We start from the raw sequence: 19,645 nt of genomic DNA on the forward strand, positions 1-19,645 counted from the left end.
CGGCAGCTGTTGGGTCAGCCTTTCATCATGTCTTGTGTGGTCCTCCGTGCTCCCACTCTTCTCTGGATTGGTTCATTGACCGCTGTTGTGTAGGGTGTGTTGATTGAAAGACGGTGCAGAGCTCAATGGACTTTAAGGGCAGACACTGTACCCTCATTTTGCACTCGCAAGTGTTTTTCTGCACATAGCGGCCACCCACATACAGCCACCCACCCATACACAGAGCCACCTACACACACACAGAGCCACCTACACACACACAGAGCCACCTACACACACACACAGCCACCTACACACAGAGTCACCCACGCAACCACAGAGCCACCCACACACACACACGCAGAGCCCCACACACACAGAGAGCCACACACAGGGAACAGGGGGCAGGAAAGCAAGCACAACGAGGGAACAGGGGGCAGGAAAGCAAGCACAACGAGGGAATTCAATTCAATTCAAGGCGCTTGAGGAAGGGTGGGGAGTTACTTGTCGAATATCCAGGTTTTAAGTTGCTTTCTGAATGCTGGGTGGTTCTGAGTGAGGCGAAGGTGAGTGGGAAGTGAGTTCCAGGTTTTAGCCGCCATGTAGGAGAAGGATCTTCCTCCCATGGTGGTTTTGTTGATGCGGGGTACAGCAGCAAGGGCTTGATTGGAAGAGCGTAGCTAGCGGTGGGGGGGGTTGGCAGGGGGGGGGGGGGAGGGGGGGGGGTGTAGAAGGAGAGTCGTGTGTTGAGGCATTCGGGTCCAAGTTCGTAAAGTGCTTTGTGTGCGTGGGTTAGGAGGCGGAATGTTATTCTCTTATTGAGGGGCACGAAAGCAAGCACAAGGAGGGGGCCGTATATTTGGGACAAGGCCACGACATATGAAGTAGATCACCTATGTTAACTTATCACAATCTCGCCAGCGCAGCGAGGCGCACTAGCACTAGGGTATTATTTGTGGAGTTTCGCCAGATGTATATACCAGTCCTACAGTAATTTAAAATGCGTTTCTTAGCCAGAAAAGTGTGGAGTGCCTCGTTTGGTGTGAATATTGTTAATCTGAGATTTTCATGAAAGTCTTATAGTCTGAATTCAGCACCTGAGCGTAATAGGACAGAATGTATGAAGCTCTGTGGTTATACTGAATAAGCAGCTACCTAAGTTATGCCAACTATTAATGTAATAACTGCACTTCCACAATTGCTTTCTTAACCTTCCTGCTTTCTCAAATTTGCTTGAAAATGCACGATTTTTCTTCTTTTTTTTTCAAAATTTTCTTGGGGGGGGGGGGGGGGGGGGGGGTTACCCCCCCAATACCCCCTTTTGGGGTTCGCGCTCGCTACGGTGCTGTATGCAAATCACATTGCGCCCCACCACTTTCAAATGTCACCCACCGCCCCTGGATGTAAGTAAGGGAATCGAGGGAGTAGGACTCAGACTAATGCAATTACCGGTAAGTAATTGAAGCATTACCTCATCGACTCTCCCTCGCTTCCCTTCCTTACACAATGAGATGTACAAAGCCAAACAGGACAACCAAAGAAGGTATGCAAAAAATAGGTTCATAAAAAAACACAGAAAACAAGGGAAAAACCACTATTCAGGAATCATAGTGGAAAGAACCCTGTGACCAAAGATATCAGCACAGTCAACCTCCTGGCCAATTCAGTAATGAAAGGCAAAGGTCAACGGTGAAGCCCAGACAAATCACATAAATGGAAGCCCCTTGGACCTCCGCAAAGGAAGCAGCCATGGAGCAAGTGGATCAACCCTGAACCCCCAAAGGAGAAAGGTGCCCCCCTCCTTGTACGCCAAAGAAATCAGCGAACGAGCCCAATGACTCAAGGAAGGAGTAGAAGGACGCAAACCCCGATTCACAGGCTCAAAATTAACAAAAAGGAATCCAAAAGACGAAAAGGAGCGACCCGCTCCAAATAGACCAGGAGAGCCCTCCTAACATCCAAAGAGTGTAGCCGTACCTCAGAGTCCGAGGACGGGAATAAAAAAAGGAAGGAAGGACCAACTCCTGATCCCTGTGGAACCGAGAGTCCACTTTAGGACGAAAGGGAAGAATTGGTCGCAACACGATCCTGTCCTCAAAAACTCGACAAAAAGGGTGTTTGGAAGAAAGAGCACCCAGTTCACTCAGGCGGCGAGCAGAGGAAATGGCCACCAAAAAGAAAGTCTTGAAGGACAACAGGCACAGATTCACAGAAAGCAAGGGCTCAAAGGGAGAGGCCATCAAAGCGTCCAAGACCAGAGACAGATCCCAGGTTGGAAAATGCCTCCGAGGGGTAGGAAGAACATTACCCAAACCCTTAAAAAGGCGGCTAACCAACCCCTCAGAATCCGAGAGATTGCCCCAAGAGCTTCTAAACGCCCTAATCGCAGCCCATTGCAAACGAAGGGAAGAAACCTTCAAGCCCAAGGAAGCACCCTCCTGAAGAAACAGCATAACCTCAAACATAGAAGAGGAAGTAGGGTCCAAACCCTTGACAAGACACCACCGACTGAAAGAACGCCAGTGCCGCAGGTAAGATTTGTTGGTCGACGCGCGCCTAGCCGCCTGTAGTGTAGAGGTCAAACCAGAAGGAACCCCTTGACGCAGAAGACCTAAGCGTTCAACCTCCAAGCCGCCAAGCGCATCCGGGCCAGAACATCCTGTTGCAATGCCGGGAAGATCAAAGGGGGCAGAGACAGAGGCAGTAACCACTCCACCTCCGACCTCATCTCCACCAGGATAGGAAACCAGGAGGCACGAGGCTAAGCCGGAGCCACCAGAATCACAGAAGACCCCAAGGAGCGTACCCGCAGCAGGAAGCGGAGAAGAAGGGGGAAAGGAGGAAAGGCATACAGAAGCCCGCGGGGCCAAGGGCAGGAGAGAGCATCCAACGCCCAGGCCAACCCCTCCCGACCGCAGGAGACAAACCGGGCCACCAAGGCATTGCCCACATTCGCAAAGAGGTCCACCACCGGAACACCCCAACGTATTGTCAGATCCACACACAACTCCAGACGAAGGCAGAAATCCACATAGGACGGAATGGCCCTGCTGAGGGCATCCGCAAGGGAATTGGCACCCCCTGAATATGGATCACCGAAAGCGCCAACAGATGAGATTCTGCCCAAACAAACAACCGCCTCGCCACTAGGGCCAGAGAAGAGGACCTGGTCCCCCCTGTCTGTTCACGTAAGCCATGGCAGTGATGTTGTCCGTTCTGATCAGGACAACGGAACCCTGCAGAAACCGGGAGAAGCCCAACAGAACCGCCTCCAACTCCCTCCAGTTCGATGACATTCTGCTCTGAGAGGGAGACCAGAAGCCCCTGGACCGATTAACCCCAAGCCAGGCCCCCCACCCAGAGAGGCTGGCATCTGTGGTCACCACAACCGGAGCCGAGAGAGAGACACCCTTCAGCAGATGACCTCGAACCAGCCACCAACCCAGAGCAGTCTTGATCTGAGAGGAAACCGGGATCGGAGAAGAGAGGGGAAGGCAATGGGTAGACCAATGCGCCAGAATATGAGCCATCAGTGTGTGTAAATGAAACCTGGCCCATGGAACCAGAAAAACAGTGGCCACCATATCCCCCTGAACCTGGAGCCAACGAGCTGCCACCTGCACCGGTTCGGACAGAAGAGATAGGATGTGAAAATGAATCTTGGTCATCCGAGCCTCGGGCAGAGTGACCACCCCTAAATCCGTCTGAAACCGGGCCCCAATGAAGAGACTATCTTGGGACGAAACAAGGAACGACTTTCCCAGATTGACAAGAAAGCAGTGCTCCCTCAAAACGGCCAGAACCACCTCCGTGTTATTGAGAGTCAACTGGAAAGAGGGAGCATGAATCAACCAATCGTCCAGATAAGGATGAAGAAATATTCCTTGACAGTGGACCAGGGCCACCAAAGGAGCCCAAAGCTTGGTGGAGACCCGAGGAGCAGACTTCAGCCCGAATGGCAAAACCGCAAACTGGAAGTGAAAGTTGCCAACTGCAAAACAAAGAAACTGCGGATGAGTCGGAGCCACTGGAACGTGAAGGTAGGCGTCCTGTAAATCGATAGATGTCATGAAGTCCCGGACTCCCACCAACGGGATGATGGACTGCAAGGTCACCATTTTGAAGTGAACGGTCCGAACCCAACCATTCACCCTTTTTAGGTCTAGAACCGGCCTGAATCCTCCCTGACACCTTCTGGACCAGAAACGAAATGGAATAACATCTTTGCCCCCGCTGTGCCAGAGGGACCGGAACGATCACCTTTTTTGACAGAAGATCCCGAACCCCCTCCAGAAGAGCCTCCCTCCTGGCCGGAGACCTGGTGATAGGAGTAAGGATGGTGCTCCAGCCGGGTGGAATGGCGAAAAAGTCGATAAGATAACCTCCCCTGATAATAGTCAATGCCCAGAGATCCCTTACATCCAGCCACCAAGCTTCCAGGAAAGACAACAGCCTCCTGCCACCAGGGCTTGCGGCTGAAACACAGTCGACGTCAGGACTTCCTCTTGAAGGCATCCACCAGAGTCTTGGGACCAGCCAAGGTAGAAGACTTCTTGAGACGGAACTGGCGCTGACGAGCAGAAAAGCTTTTAGAGAACTGCCGGGAAGACTGAAATGACGAAGAGGAGGACGGAACCGGATTCCAGAAACGGCGAGGACCAGAGGCAGACGCCTTGCTCCAGTAAGGCAGTGCATGCTTACGATCCTTGAAAGCCTTGGTGATCATACTATCCAGCTGGTCACCAAAGAGCATCTTGCCATCAAAGGGGATCTTAAGGAGCGAGGACTTCTCTGAAGAATCAGCTTTCCAGTCATGCATCCACAAATTCCGACGAGCCAAAACCAAGGAGCCAGAGGCCATGGCCGAAGACCGAAGCACATCCGAAGAGACGTCAGTCAAGAGCTTAGCCTGCTGTTCCATGTGGACAAGCAAGCCACAACAGTCCGTCTCCTCCTGAATAGCTGTGGCCAGCTTCCCAAAGTCAGACACCAAGGATTGCGCCGCATACGCAGAGTAAACGCCAGCTCGCAAAGACAAATTCCCAGTGGAAAATGCCTTCTTCAGCGCACCATCCACCTTCTTATCAGTGGCATCAGTTGGAGAACAATCTTCTGGATTGATAGACGTACGACCAATCAGAGTGGCCAACATGGCATCCACCTTTACAGAGTGAGGAAGAGAGACCTCTCACTCCTCCAGGGAATAAAGTTTCTGCAAAAAGCGAGGAACTGAGGAGCGCTCCATGTCCCGCCACTCCCCCGAAATCAAGTCCTTGATGCGTCCATGAAAGGGTATAGCGAGCGCCGGAGGCTTAACATATTGTGGAAAGATGTTATCGGACCCCACTGGAGCAGAAAAAGGAGAAAACCCCAAGTTCTCCCTAATGTGTTGTAGAATTGCAGGCACCTCATCCCTACGCACAAACTTCCCCGAAGAGGTAGAAGGCTTGGCAGTGTCCGAAGAAGAAGAGTCCTCAGAGGGAGAGCCCACTGGACCCACCGCAGCACAAGAAGACCTGCGCTTCGCAGGAACCCTGCTTTCCAGAGCACGAGTCACAGCAGCCTCAATCATGGCCTGCACCTCAGAAGCAGACAAGAGGCTGAAGAATCCTCCGGACCATGGGACCTGGTCCGACGAGCCGGGATAGGCATCTCATCATCAGAAGAGGAGGACAAAACACGTAAGCGCTTGGAGGTCCGCTTAGCCATAATGAAAATGGTCAGAGAAGCACAGCAGAGACTAGCCTTAAATAAGGAGTAGCCCAGTAACCGACCAATAGACATAAAAGACTGGGAGGTAACCAATGAAAGTGCAAGAAAACGAAAAACCAATCAGTAAATAACAAAAAAGGAATAAAAACGACCTCTCACGAGGCCCCTACTGCAATGGAGCATCAGAAACAGCCAGCAGAGGATCACCTGCACACCCAACAGCCGCTGTCTTCCATTCCGGCCTCCAGAACCGAAACTACAGCCCCAGCCACTCAGGGCCGGCGACTCAGTCACCCAGAACCTGTCCGCATAGCCGCCGAAGAGTGCATCGCTACCCCTGCAACGCACTGAGGAAGGTTCGCGTATTCCAAGCCGGCGCCGCCAGACCCAGCAGGCAGCGTAAAGCGAGGGCGAAGCCCTCAGAATGTGAATAATAACCGCAGCCCCGCAAAACGGCCAGCGCGTGGGACGCACGTCTCTTAATGGGGAGACAAGAAAAAAACAGGAGGTGTGTGGCGGCTGGGGACTATTTATAGTCCTCACATGATAAATCACGTGGGCATGGGTGTCCGGTGAGGCAGGGATGCCTCATTGTGTAAGGAAGGGAAGCGAGGGAGGGACGATGAGGTAATAACCCTTATATCAATACAATTGTACAGAAAAAATGAATTTGTAATTTCCCTTTCAAGCTGCTCCTGCATTACTTTCTACGTGGAGAAGCCCTGGGAAATGGGATGCAGGTGCAGGAGTAAAGTTTCTTCTCCAACACTAGATATCAGCTATTTTGAAAATACAAATCATAGCATTGTATTGTAGTATTTGTATAGCACTTTCCTGGTCGACGAAGTACCTACCCTATTTGTTGTATATGGTTAGGAGAAGGAGTTCGTTGAGTTGGCAACTGATGGTGGGGTGGTAACATGTTTTATGTCATGCATAAGGACAACAGTTGTGCTTGATGCAGCCCCATCTAGCACCATCTTAGACATGAAGCAGCGCGGAAAAGAAGGCATTTGTACTTTTATTAAATGTATATACCTAACTAAAGTATTTCAGAGCAAGCAAAGTCTTTAACACACAAAGAATGGTACATCCATAAGGATTCATATTTATTTTCACCACTGTCCGAAACTAGTTTGCAGCAATTAAGTTGAACAGTGTAAGACACTGCAAGACAGGAAAACATACCGGTCAAAATCTCCGGTTATATCTATTCAGGAAGGGTAGAAGTGCAAGTATTGCAATCGTGGCAGTATTCGAGATGGTTTCTCAGACATGGATTTGCTAAAAATAAACTTGCTATTGTTTGCAAGCAGTTCTACTTGCGGTCACTTTTACAGTAAGGAGTAATGAAAAAAAAGAAGAAGAAAATCACTACTGAAATGCGGCAATCCAATACATTACAAACAGTACAATGAAGCACATGTTGATACAATTGCTATATTTGTTATTTCAAATAACAACACTTGTGTATAACTTAAATATAAAACAGTTTGCTAAACACTAAGCATAGAAATAAAGTATCGATTTCAAGTGTGTAGTTATGAGAAGAAAAAAACAGTGAATAAGAAAGATCTGAGGCAAATACCTTTACACAACAGTCTTCAGCATTTGATGATAATAGTACATTTTCTGGCTTCAGATCCCTGTGACTGACTCCATTTTCATGCAGATACTATTGAGTACAGAAAAATATGGAAGCATAGAAAAAGCAAATAGTCGTATAGATAAAACGGGGCAGAACGGAAAATGAGCTATCCAATTACAATGTTGTGCAATGGAAACATATGAATAGAGTATGCAACAGTTGGTTTCACTCGTGAAAGTATATACATTAAAACGGAAATAGTAAATACAAGAAGAGCAAGCGCCATTAAATGTTAGAGGCAGAGGCAGAGGTATACCAATATCCAAGTTAAACATCTGTTTACTTCACAAAAACCATGAAAAACGGAACAAAAAAACAATATCAAAAGCATAAATGTGCAACGTTTTACTATAATAACTTTAAAGACTTCAAAAACATTTAAAACCTTTGTGGTGTTTGAGATGTTACTGATTTATAACAATGCAATACGAAAATATTTTGATTGCAGGCTTTAAAGTGGAAGTTAAAAATCGTGATAAACAGAAGTATAAATCTGCATAAAAACCAAAAATACTTCCCTTAAATGAAGCACGCCAAAAATCATCAGGCAGCTACATATGCAATAGGTTTGACCTTGCTATCCAGGCATCAGTAAAGACATCTTAGGCCTGGGTCGACTTCGCGTATGCACAAGCTAAGAGTTACATATCTTCAACTGGTTCTTTTCTTGTCAGAGACTGCACGAAATTAAAAAATATTCAATATTATTTACTTCTGTTCCTTCATAACATGGATGATGTGAATTGCCACCATGAAGCCAGTGGCAGCATTATGCTAGAATGGGCACCACATCATGCCATACATACCCTTGCTACGTGAATAAGTATCGAAATTATGCACGGCCACAATGTTAGTGATACATACATTACAATGTACTGGTCCATCACTGTTCCAGTTCTAAAAGAGGCACGGAATGATTAAAATCAGCAGGGATTAACAGGATGCGACCCAGGCACTGAAGCAATCATCCTCTCTTTCATATCAATGCGCGATGGATACCCACAACATGCCAGGCCAACATTAGACCAAAGGTGGGCTCATCATACTATGGATACCTACAAAATGCCAGTAATTACGACCATTAAGCCAGGGATAGCACAACCACTATGACTTGCATGACTTTCAATATGCCAAGAATTACCACCAAACTGCAGGGGCCACCGTTAAACCAGTTGTGGCACAAGAATTTGGGGAACATTACACTTGACACAAAAAAGATGGACCACTCATTAAGATATTGAAAGGAGAGAGTGGGCACCATAAAATGGTAATGTGGGAGCAAGTGCAGCAACAGTAGCATTAGGTGATGCAACTGCACGAGTGAATTTAAATGAAAAACAAAGTGGTGAATACACCAGAAAAGAAGGAGACAAGGGAGCTTGCCCTTCGTCTAACAGAGTCTATTGAAGAGGGAAGACCCAGTAAAAAGAGTTGAGAACCAGGTTCCATTTTTCCCTAGATACCACTTGTATAATATTCATCAGGATGTTACCATAACACACCGTCCGTTTTGTACCCCCAATTTAAGCAGAACGATGATTAGCAAATTCCTTCTTATTCTGTTGAAAGCCAAATGATTCAACAACTTGCCCCAATGCTGGTGATACATACATTTATATATGCTGGTCCAACCTACACCTCATACTAAAAGAGACATGGAATGATATGCATAAAAAAAGGGATTGATGGGACACAACCCAGGCAACGAGGTAATCAATCTCTTTCATACCTCCTATATGCTCATTCACAATGTTCCTCTGAGAGAACAGCGGACTCCTTATACAATATGCCAGCATTCCAGACTGCCTTAAATTATCCAACAGTCAGACACAAGGGGACTAAAACTAGTCACTAAACAAATTTGAAAATACTATGACATCCTATGTCATTCCCACTACTCTCAGCAAATTAACTTCAGAGCTCACCCTGTTTCTCTGGGACATCAATGAACAACTATTAAAGGTATAGCGATGTTGGGACAGTCACATCCAAGAGATCTGTGTATTGTGCAGGACCCAAATAGTTCAGCACAATACACAAATCTCTTTGATGTGACCTTCTCAACAATGATTCGCCTTTTATCATTACATAAATCCTTTGCTGTGCATGCCTAAAACTTAACATTAGTTGGAAGCCCCCAAATGACACATATAGGAATCTCACTGTTTTCCCCAAGGTGAAGTGCCAGTTCTGTCCAATGTTATCGCCTGTTCTCAGTGTGCAACTGGATAGCACAGATTGAGCTGCTCCTGAATGCACCAACATTGGTACTTGCTTAACATTAATCCCTACTCCTGCAAGTGGTGGTGATACTTTATTTCTCATATTATTTCCACCATCATGACCAGATCCTTCTCCTGCCTTGACCTGTTGAGGAAAAGTACCCATTTCCCTTCACTAGAGCAACACTTGTGAAAATGTCCCTTACTCCCAGATAAGTTGCACTTTTCTGCAAGCCTGGGTACTCCTTGTTGTCGCTATGATCAAAAGGAATGGCACAGCGTCAGCACATCTTCAGAGAACTACTCTTCAACTTTTGTTCTTTACCTTAATATGTGGACACCTTATTACTGCTCACCTTCTTTTACTACATGTACTCCATCTTCCTTATTACGCTCTTTTAATACTTCCACATTTTAACTTATGTTCATCCTCTGAACAATATCCAAAACTTAGAAGAATTGCATTTCAACCACTTGTTCTTTCTTTGTCTAATCAGCGCCTTAAAACAAAAAATAAAATCACTGTTTCTTTTGCTCACACATATCAAAAAGATAGCACTCCAACAAAATAACAAATGTGAGTGAAAAAGTGTGTACTTTAATGCCTCAAAGTATCACAAACAAAACTTCTCTTTTACTTACAACTACAAGCAAAAATCCTTTTCATCCCAGCGATATGACTTAGAGTATGTCAGTCCACCAGCAAACTTCTCCTGAATTAACCATTTCATTGTTATTCAGTGCATCAACTGCTGACGGATAAAAAGCTGAGTTGACTCTGTTGGGATTCAAATCTGTTATCTGCAGGTTCCCCAGTTGACAACAGTGCACACTTAACTCAGTCAGGAGCAAGCTTAAATTGAATCATTTCTCACCGCCTGTCAGTCCATGAGACTTACTAGACAAAACACCATACTTCTCTTCTCAAGGGACTTGCACTCTGCAAGGACTCAGGCAGTCACTTTCATACAGTCATCACGACAGCCAATACACACATCATCTAAACCAGAGAGCCTCAACCAACAGCTCATTACAAGCACAGATCAATCAAACGGTGAAACACCCCTCACCCCGCTCCATTTCAGTATCACCTCTTGACCTAATTGGGCCAAAAACTCCAGCCTTTTATTAAGCTACCAACGCAGCTATGGAGTTTTTAAAATGATGCCCACATCGCCATTTCAGTGCATGCCCACAGTATTTCAGAAGGAGGACCACAACATCTTACACACATTGCAGATGGTAACCAAGGCCTAATCTCCCACTCTTAAATGGTCCAGTGATATGCAGAACTCACCAGGGCTCTCACTATCAAACCTGTGTTTTACATCAGTGAAACTATTCATGCAATAGTACAGACCCTTTTGCTTAAACTTCCACTTTTATGGTGATGACATACTTGTGTCCTGTGACTCACGGGAAAAATGTGTATCAATTCTTAAATTGCTCCATTCAGTAAACCATACTGGATGGTGCAAAAGGAGCCTGAAATTAAAATGATCCAACACTGAAATAGTACAAAGGTCCTTCTGTCAGCCTTTTAAAGATAAAAGGGACCCTGCCCAACTCAGATAGCTCAGGTCTTCCGGACCTCCAAAAACTAGAATCATCATGCCAAACCTCCCCCCCCCCCACACTACTACTACTGATGCAAAAATTTAATTGCATAATCAGTTTCATCATATGCATTTTAAGTAACACAAAACGTACACCAGGTCAACATAACTAAATCTGGTTGCAAGATTATACTTCTAAAACCGCTTCTGATGTAGCTTCAAGAGGCAATTAAAGGACAGGTAACAAAATAAATAACTATTTTTGTCACTGGCGAAAAAGACAGCAAGCTCCCACACTAAATGTCTTAGGACTACTAAGACTAGTGTATCTTTTTCAAAATGTATTTCCACTAGCATATAATGCTCTGCACTGAAAGAACTTAAACTCAGAAAAGACAAACCAGCTGGAATCCGTCTCCTGGATAGTCTCCCTATAGGTTGGGTGGTTTGCTCTCTTCAATAAAGGGAGATACTATTTCAAACATTAGAATTTGGTCTGGAACTGAAGAATTAGTCTGGTAACTAAAGCTGGGACTTCATACTACAATCTGCTCCTGTTAAAGATATTAAGCGTCTTGCGAGCCATCTATGAAAAGTTGGGATAATTATTGTTTGCCCATCTGTAAAATGCACTGCCCTATAGAACAGTATAAACAAACTGAAAATATACTTTCTTGCAAGGTACCAATAGTGACTGCAAAACAATCTATTTGTCAGATCGATGTGCACAGCAATACTTTACCTGTGCAACAGAATCCATTCCTTCATTTTAGAAAGGTTTTAAAGTCAACCCCAATTAATATTGTTTACTTTCGAATATTAGGCCTTTGACGGACGTTTTCACTATGATTTCATAAAGGGCCAAATGGAAAGGGGCGACCACTCGGTCCCCCCGAACGTATGGTAGGGGCCCGGATCCCCCCGGGAAGCCATTTTGGGCGGGGGCGTGTCACGGCTGGTATGCCCGAAGCGGCGTAGCCGGGGCGCCCCTTTTTCCCGCCCAAGAAGCATTGTCCTAGACACCTACACCGTTGGCCACGCCCCGTAGGCGTATCGGAGGAGGGTACACGCCCTCCCGAAGAGGAATAAGAAGAGCTGCAATCCGAAGAAGCATCCTCTTGTTCCTGTGCTTGGAAGCTGCACCCTCTCGTTGCACGTGAGCCCGAGACGGAACAAGGAGCAATTTTGAGAACTTGTAATTTTTGTGTTTCTCTTTCAGCGACTTCGAGCCTACGGATCCAGGACCGAGTTGAGCAACAAGGATCGAGCATCCGACAACAATGCCTGGCAAGAAGGCTGGAAAGAAGTCAGGGACTGACCAGATGCTTCGCATGCTGATAAAAGATATGGCAAGCATGAAGAAACAGATGGCAGCATTGAACAATACGGGTAAACCAAAGAAGGTCATAGGACCGGCACTGCCCGGAGTCGTCCCCGCAGGGAGAGGTAAAAGGGTCAGGAATAGGGCGGCGGGGGGAGAGGTCCCGGTTCCCGAGTTACCCCCGGTAAGCCCGGTCATTCCAGTCGAGGCCCCGGTCCCGGACGCGGGCCAACCGATTCCGGTTGTTGTCACACCCGCCAGCGAGGAGGATATGCCTCCGGAGTTAGCCGCCCAGTTGGCCGCATGGCTCGGCAGAAAAGCAGGGGGTGCTACGGCACCGGGAGACACGGCCGAAGAGGCCAAGTTACTAATGCAGCAGTTGCGGCAGTCGTGAGATGCCGCGAAGGCGAACCTCCCTCTTGTCCCCCCACAGGTGACCTCGGAAGGACCAGCAGCTGGCGTCGGAAACACAGCGGGACCAGCAATGGAGCCGGGTAAGCAGGCATTGCCAATGGCAAGGGAGGGGTCTTTGCCCTCAAGAAGGGAAAAGGTGGTCCAACATATACCGCTGGCCACGAAGGAATTGATCTGGGCTGATAAGTATGTGAATATGTTCTCTCTTCTGACTGACCATCGCGAGATGGAGTATGTTAAGACTCAGAAGGATTTGTGGCACCTGAGTGTGTGGCGAGCCAAAATGGCGGGATTCAGTGTTGATGAGACAATCTCAAATTGGGCCAAGGCCTTTGCGATGTTTACTGCAATTATTGGGGAACGTAAGCCCGAGGTTTTGACCGAATTGTCCTGCTATCAGGCACGTATAATGGATTTTTATGAAACGTATGAGGGTGATGAATGGATGGGTTACGATATGAAGTTTCGTAAGGCCAAGGAGTACGATTCATCTCTGACGTGGGATTGTCTCGACTCGATCTCTTGGCAGAAGCAGCTCCTGCCGGGCGCGACGAAGTCGTCCTCGCTTGGCGGGAACGGGTCGGGGCCTTCCCGCCATCAGCCGGCGGCGCCCTTTCGAGCAGGCCCCGCTGGTGACCACCAACCAAGGAGTGGTGGGAACGGGGGTAGAAAAGGGGTCTGTTGGAATTTTAACAGAGGCAAGTGCACGAGGCCAAAAGGGACATGTAAGTTCAGGCATGAGTGTGCAGGTTGCGGAAATTCTTCCCACCCCGAGAGTTCGTGCAGAGCCAAGAATGGTGATACAGGGGGTAGAGGAGGGGCCAAACAGGTCTGATGTGGGCCTTGGATTACCGCTACCTACCCCTGTAGATATCATGGCAATGATCCCCTGGCTAAACGAATACCCTAATCATGTCTCCGCTGGGGTGTTAAGGAACGGCTTCTTGTATGGCTTCCACATCCCGGCGGGGGATTTTCGAGGGGAATCACTGTGTAGAAACCAACTGTCGGCTCAGCATAATCCAGCGGTCGTAGAAAGAAAGATTGCAAAGGAGGTTGTGCTTGGCCGGGTCGCTGGCCCATATAGGCACCCGCCAGTAACTAATTTCATCTGTTCCCCGTTGGGAGTAGTCCCCAAGAAGGACCCGGGGGAGTTTAGGTTGATCCATAACTTGTCAGCTCCTAGGGGTCTTTCGGTGAACGATGCGATTGACCCGGGAGTTTGTTCGGTGCGGTACGCATCATTCGATGGTGCCGTCGCCATGTTGAATCGCCTGGGGCCCGGAGCGCTGATGGCAAAGTCAGATATCGAGTCAGCGTTCCGGTTGCTCCCGGTACACCCACGGGATCAGCGTCTGTTAGGTTTTGTGTTCCAAGGACGTTACTACATGGATAGATGTATGCCAATGGGTTGCTCCATCTCTTGTGCTTATTTTGAGAAATTCAGTTGTTTTCTGCAATGGGCGTTCACCAAAGCCACTGGCCATACCCAGGTTATGCATTACCTAGATGATTTTCTGTTCTTGGGGACAGCCGGCGGCACGCAATGTGCGCAGGCGTTACGGGAATTTTGCACGCTCATGGAGCGGTTCGGGGTGACATTGGCACCAGGTAAGACAGTTGGACCATCTACTTCACTCGAGTTTCTTGGAATTGAGCTCGACTCTGTGGAGGGATGTTTCCGTTTGCCACTGGACAAAGTAGCGAAGTTCAGGGCTTCTCTGGAACTGTGCATTAACAAAGAGAAAGTTACTCTCCATCAGTTGCAACAAGCAGTGGGCCAGCTTAACTTTGCCCTGAGAGTAATACCCATGGCCCGCCCCTTTTCCCGCTCTATTGCACAAGCCATGGTTGGTCTCAAAGAAGGACACCATCGCACGAGACTGTCTGCAGAGGTTCGCCAGGATATGCGCATATGGTTGGCATTTCCGGCGGATTTCAACGGTCGAGTGGTGTGGGTCAAGCCACCAGCGTCCTCGGACGAGCTGGGTTTGTGGACCGACTCGGCAGGGAGCGTGGGATTTGGCGCCATCTTTGGTCATCGATGGTCGGCACAAACATGGCCGACGTGGTGGCACACCAGCGGTCTCACAGGTAACATTGGGTTTCTCGAGTTGTTCCCCATTTTTGTGGCTCTGAAGGCATGGCCGGATGAGTTCCGAGATCGCTCAGTGGTGTTCTGGTCTGACAACATGACTGTAGTCGAATGTATAAATAATCAGGCAGCACGCTGCAAGTGGATATTGAGATTACTGAAGGAAATTGTACTACTTTGCATGAGACTGAATGTACAATTTAGGGCGAAGCATGTGCCGGGTGTACTGAACCAGGCGGCTGATGCACTCTCTCGTTCACACATGCAGGCCTTCAGGGGTTATCTTCCTTCCGCGGACCTAGCGGCGGCACCATTTCCCGAAACACTCTGGCTACTCGGTGCCCCGGATTACAAGACCTCGTGGGAGCAAGCCTAGCCCCCAGGACAAGGAAGGCATACGAAGGAGCGTTTCGTTCCTATTGTGCATTTTTGGGTCCGGCAGGAGGGGACAATTGGGGTCAGGAGGAGTACGTCCTGAAGTTTTTAGTAGCCCTACACAGGACAGGCAGATCAGCGGCTACGGCCAATAGGCACCGAGCCGCCATTGCATTCATGGCGCAGGCGCATGGCATCAAGGACCCCACATCGTCCTTTTTGGTAAAGAAGGCCTTGCGTGGTTGGCAACGTCTTGAGGGTCGTAGAGTAGACGAAAGGCGCCCCATTGGGTTAGAGAGGTTGTCCCTGCTGATGTCGGTCCTCCCCACGACATGTTCCTCTCAGTTCGAGGCAGTGTTGTTCCGGGCCGCTTTCGCATTAGCGTTCCATGGGGCTATGCGGGGGAGCGAGGTGGTGGCAAAAAATAAGAAGGATGTGGAGGGAGGCCTGTGTCGAGAACACATTCTGATAAAAGGGGATACAATGGTGGTCACTATAGCCAGGTCCAAGACCGACCAGGGAGCTATGGGAGACAGTATTGTTGTCCAGCGCATGCGAGGGTCCCCCATGTGCCCGGTAAAGTGCGTTGAGGAATATTTGGCGCGAAGGGCGGATGCATGGGGGGGAAGCTTGCTGAGACACAGCGACGCCACCCCACTGACAAGTTTTCAGTTTCAGCGGGTGATAACAATGGCAATCGCAGCGGCGGGCCTAGACCCGGGCGATTTCGGGACCCATTCCTTTAGGATAGGGGCTGCTACAGAGGCTACAGCCAGGGGTCAAAGTGTTGAAAAGGTGAAACAACTGGGACGATGGTCCTCGAACTGTTATAAAAGGTATGTGCGGTTGCACATGTTGTGAAGCCAATGTCATGCACTCACGCTTCTTGTCTTCTGTTTGGTTTGAAGTTTCGCGAGCATGCGATGCGGGGCGGACTGTGCAGTCGACCCGACACCTGGGGACCAGTGGTCAGAGATCACCGGCTGTGGAAAGAGTGGTGTGGGTCGTGGGCCACTCATACGTGAGGCGGGCCGGGGACGTATTCAAAGCAGGTGACGTGATTCACGCAGCTGGGGAATACGGGTACAGGGTGACCTTCCACGGAAGGGGCGGGCTCTGTATTGACCAGTTTCAATGTTTTGTCGAGGAACTGTTAGGGCGGACAAGGTCACCGCCGTCTGTAATCATAGTACACCTGGGAGGTAATGATTTGGTGACACTCTGTCGTCGAGTACTACTCGAGCGAGTTCTATCTACGGTTAGCTGGCTGGCGAGAAGGATCCCGGGGTGCACGATAGCATGGTCCCACATGATTCCCAGGAAGGTGTGGCGGGGGGGCCTCTCTGTGTCAGCACTGAACCAATCAGCAAAGAAGGTCAATAACAAACTTAGTAGGTTGTTTCGCTCTGCGCAGTTACACTGTATTCCGCATGGATGTATTCGGGGGGGATCACTTGTATCTCGAGGATGGGGTCCATTTGTCCCTGGAGGGGAATGTCTTACTCATAGGAGACTTCATAGCATGGTTAAGGGGTTTGTAAAAGCATGACCTTTAGGAGGAGTTTGGGGGGGGCCGGATAGCCGGTCAACTATCGGGCCTGTGGCGGTAAGGTCATGATCGGTGAGCAGTAATTTCAAGGTCCCTAGAGGGGGGGCGCCACCCATTATGGATGGGAGCGCCCGGGGGGAGGCGGCCATTGGCCCCTCACACGGGGAGGCGGCACCCACTAAGTATGGGGTCGCCTAAGGGAAGGCGGTCATAGGCCTCTTCCAGGGGAGGAGGCGGCTTGATGCCCCTCCTACGAATTTCCCGGGGCCCGGATATCCGCGACGGCGGATGTGGTAAACAGTGTGGGGTGGGAGGGGGGTCCACGCTACCTTCTAGACACCTCACACGAGTCCTCGGACGGCCATTAAAATGGCGTTGAGTTAAATAGGGGGCCCCCGCAAAGACAAGGGAAATTGGAGTGGCGCAGAGGTACAGTCCTCTGCGCGCCCGCCCTCACATCGTGAGGGGGGAGTTCTGGTAGTAGGGATCTGAAACCGGTTGCGACCTTGCCGTTGGCCCGTAATGCTAGGATGTACAATTTTAATTTAGAAAGTATGCATTTGCAGGATGTTAGACTCGGCTAGGAGAACCTTTGTACTAGAGATTTGTTAAGGTTAGCCAATGAAAGTGTCTTCATCGTAATGTATAAATGAAAATTGTACATGATATGAAACTGTTATTTTAATGTTTTAATTTTGTTTCATATTATTAATAAATACGGCCGGGAGGGTAACTCCCTCCCGCCTTCCAAAAGTTCAGAACTGCGTCCGTCTTCCCATCCTTGGGGATTGTGTTGGGAGGGGGTGACAGGCATCCCGGCCATACAGCAACAACACGATACCAACGTGATGCACTCCTTCTGAAAAGGCTTCAGAATGAGGTATTAAAATGCCTCACAATGTTAATAGTGCGCTTTATTGGGACAAGCCAGCCCTTTACCATGCCTCTATTAACTTCAGAAAAGCAAATGACTGAATAAACCCATCATTGTTGTGGGCCAAAATGCTTAATTTTGCAGATCCCGGAGATGTTATTTATTTTATTTATGGACTATACACCAGCACCTCATCCAAGATATCCTCTCCAAAAACATGAAGTCACCAAAAATCATCTAATGTTATTTAAGGATGTATCTGAGCAGCGTTTATTCAATATCTTCCTTACTGATTTAGGATCAACACTAGATCGAACCTCATTAGATCCTCACATTTTGGAAGTCAAGTATATTTCTACTGTTAGAAATGGGGGTCTCTAGGTGGCAGTGGCCTGCACCCAGTCCAAGTAGGGGCCCTTCCTTCTAGTCAGGATGAGGGGATTACATACCCAAGATAACCCCTGCTCACCCCATGGTAGCTTGGCACGAGCAGCCAGGCCTATCTCCGAGGCAATGTGTAAAGTTTTTGTACATAACACATGTTAAGTATCTTTATCTAAATCAAACAAGAGCAAAATGACAAAGATCCACCATACATAGGTCAAAATATCACTTTTAAAACAGTTCAGTCCATATACAACTATGGCTGCGTCATTTTATGTTCAAAGTACCAGGGATAAATCAAAAAGACTGAACACAAACAGATGCAGGGGAAGTGAGGAGACGGAAAGCACAGCGGCACATCAGCTCCTTACACGTAGACAAGGTGATGCAATGGGTCCTTACTCGCAGGAAAGATGATGCGATGGGTCCTTACTCGCAGGAAAGGTGATGCGTCGGTTCCTTACTCGTACGTAGGGGAGGTGATGCGTCAGTTCCTTATTAGAGTGGAAGTGAAGCGTCGTCTTTTTTACTGCACGGGGAAGTTATGCATAAAATCTCCAGACGTGCTGCCTCACTTCCTTATTCAAGCCTAGCAATGATGTAAACTTAGCACACAGGTGCAATGCGTGAAAAGCAGGATGCGCTGGAATTGGTGCGGCAGGAGCGAAACAGGCGCTTCGTCAATTTCTTCAGCTGCGGTCCACTGATGAGTCAATCTTCTCAGCCCTTTGGCAAAGCCTGCGTTCGAGTAATTGTGGTGGTCTCAGACTTAGGTGACTGGTGCACTGAACTAGGGCTGCAGTGGATCTTCAGGCCGCAAGCAGGTGCTGCGCCAATTTCTTTGACCTCATGGTGGTGGCGGTGTGTGGAACTTTTTCCTACATGGCGGTGCTGTGTCGGAAAATCAGGCTCTGGAAGAGCAAAGCATTGATTTTGCAGGGTTGTGCAGCTTTTGTAGCAGGAAAGACCTCCAAGGGCCCTGAACTGGAAATGGAACCACTTGGCAGGTCAGAACAACCAGCAGTGGAGTTGAAGGAAGCTGTAGATGAAGTCTTTGATGGCCCTGGGACTTCTTAACAGGAGGCAATCACACACAAGCCCTTGGAGAAGCTCCACAAGCCAGAAACACAGCAAAGTCCAGTCCTTTTCTTCTCCAAAGTAGAAGCAGCAGCAACTGAAGGCCAACCCAGCAAAGCAACACAGAGGGGTAGTACTCCTCCTCACAGCTTTTCACCTTGGCAGAGGTTCCTCTTGATCCAGAAGTATTCTAAAAGTCTGGGGTTTTAGCTCCAATACTTATACCCCTGTTGGCTTTTGAAGTAGGCATTTTTCAAAGGACTATCTTCGTAGTGCACATGTTCCTGTCCTTCTTGGTTTTGGTTCCAGAAACACTCCAGGGGCTGGAGACAGTATTGTGAGAGGCCAGGTACAGCCCTGGTCAGGTGTAGGTGACAACTGCTCCCACCACTCTAGCACAAAAAGTTCCATCCGCCTGGTGATGGGCCATCAGGATATG

The 19,645-nt window shown here is 48.4% G+C and overlaps 1 protein-coding gene across 10 annotated transcripts in view; it reads right to left on the reverse strand.

Annotated features, from left to right (window-relative positions):
* The window catches only part of CHEK2 (checkpoint kinase 2), a 322,684-nt gene that overhangs the window by 69,339 nt on the left and 233,700 nt on the right, over positions 1-19,645 (reverse strand). For 9 of the 10 annotated variants that reach the window (XM_086943157.1, XM_086943155.1, XM_086943156.1 and 6 more), the window contains one exon: positions 7,280-7,366. The exons of the other annotated variant lie outside the window; for it this stretch is intronic. In XM_086943157.1, the coding sequence (XP_086799283.1) occupies positions 7,280-7,366 (87 nt within the window). The remainder of the gene's footprint in view (positions 1-7,279; positions 7,367-19,645) is intronic. 10 annotated transcript variants of the gene reach the window in all.

This window comes from Lissotriton vulgaris, chromosome 11 (genome assembly GCF_964263255.1).
Source record: "Lissotriton vulgaris chromosome 11, aLisVul1.2, whole genome shotgun sequence".
Taxonomy (NCBI): Eukaryota; Metazoa; Chordata; class Amphibia; order Caudata; family Salamandridae; genus Lissotriton; species Lissotriton vulgaris.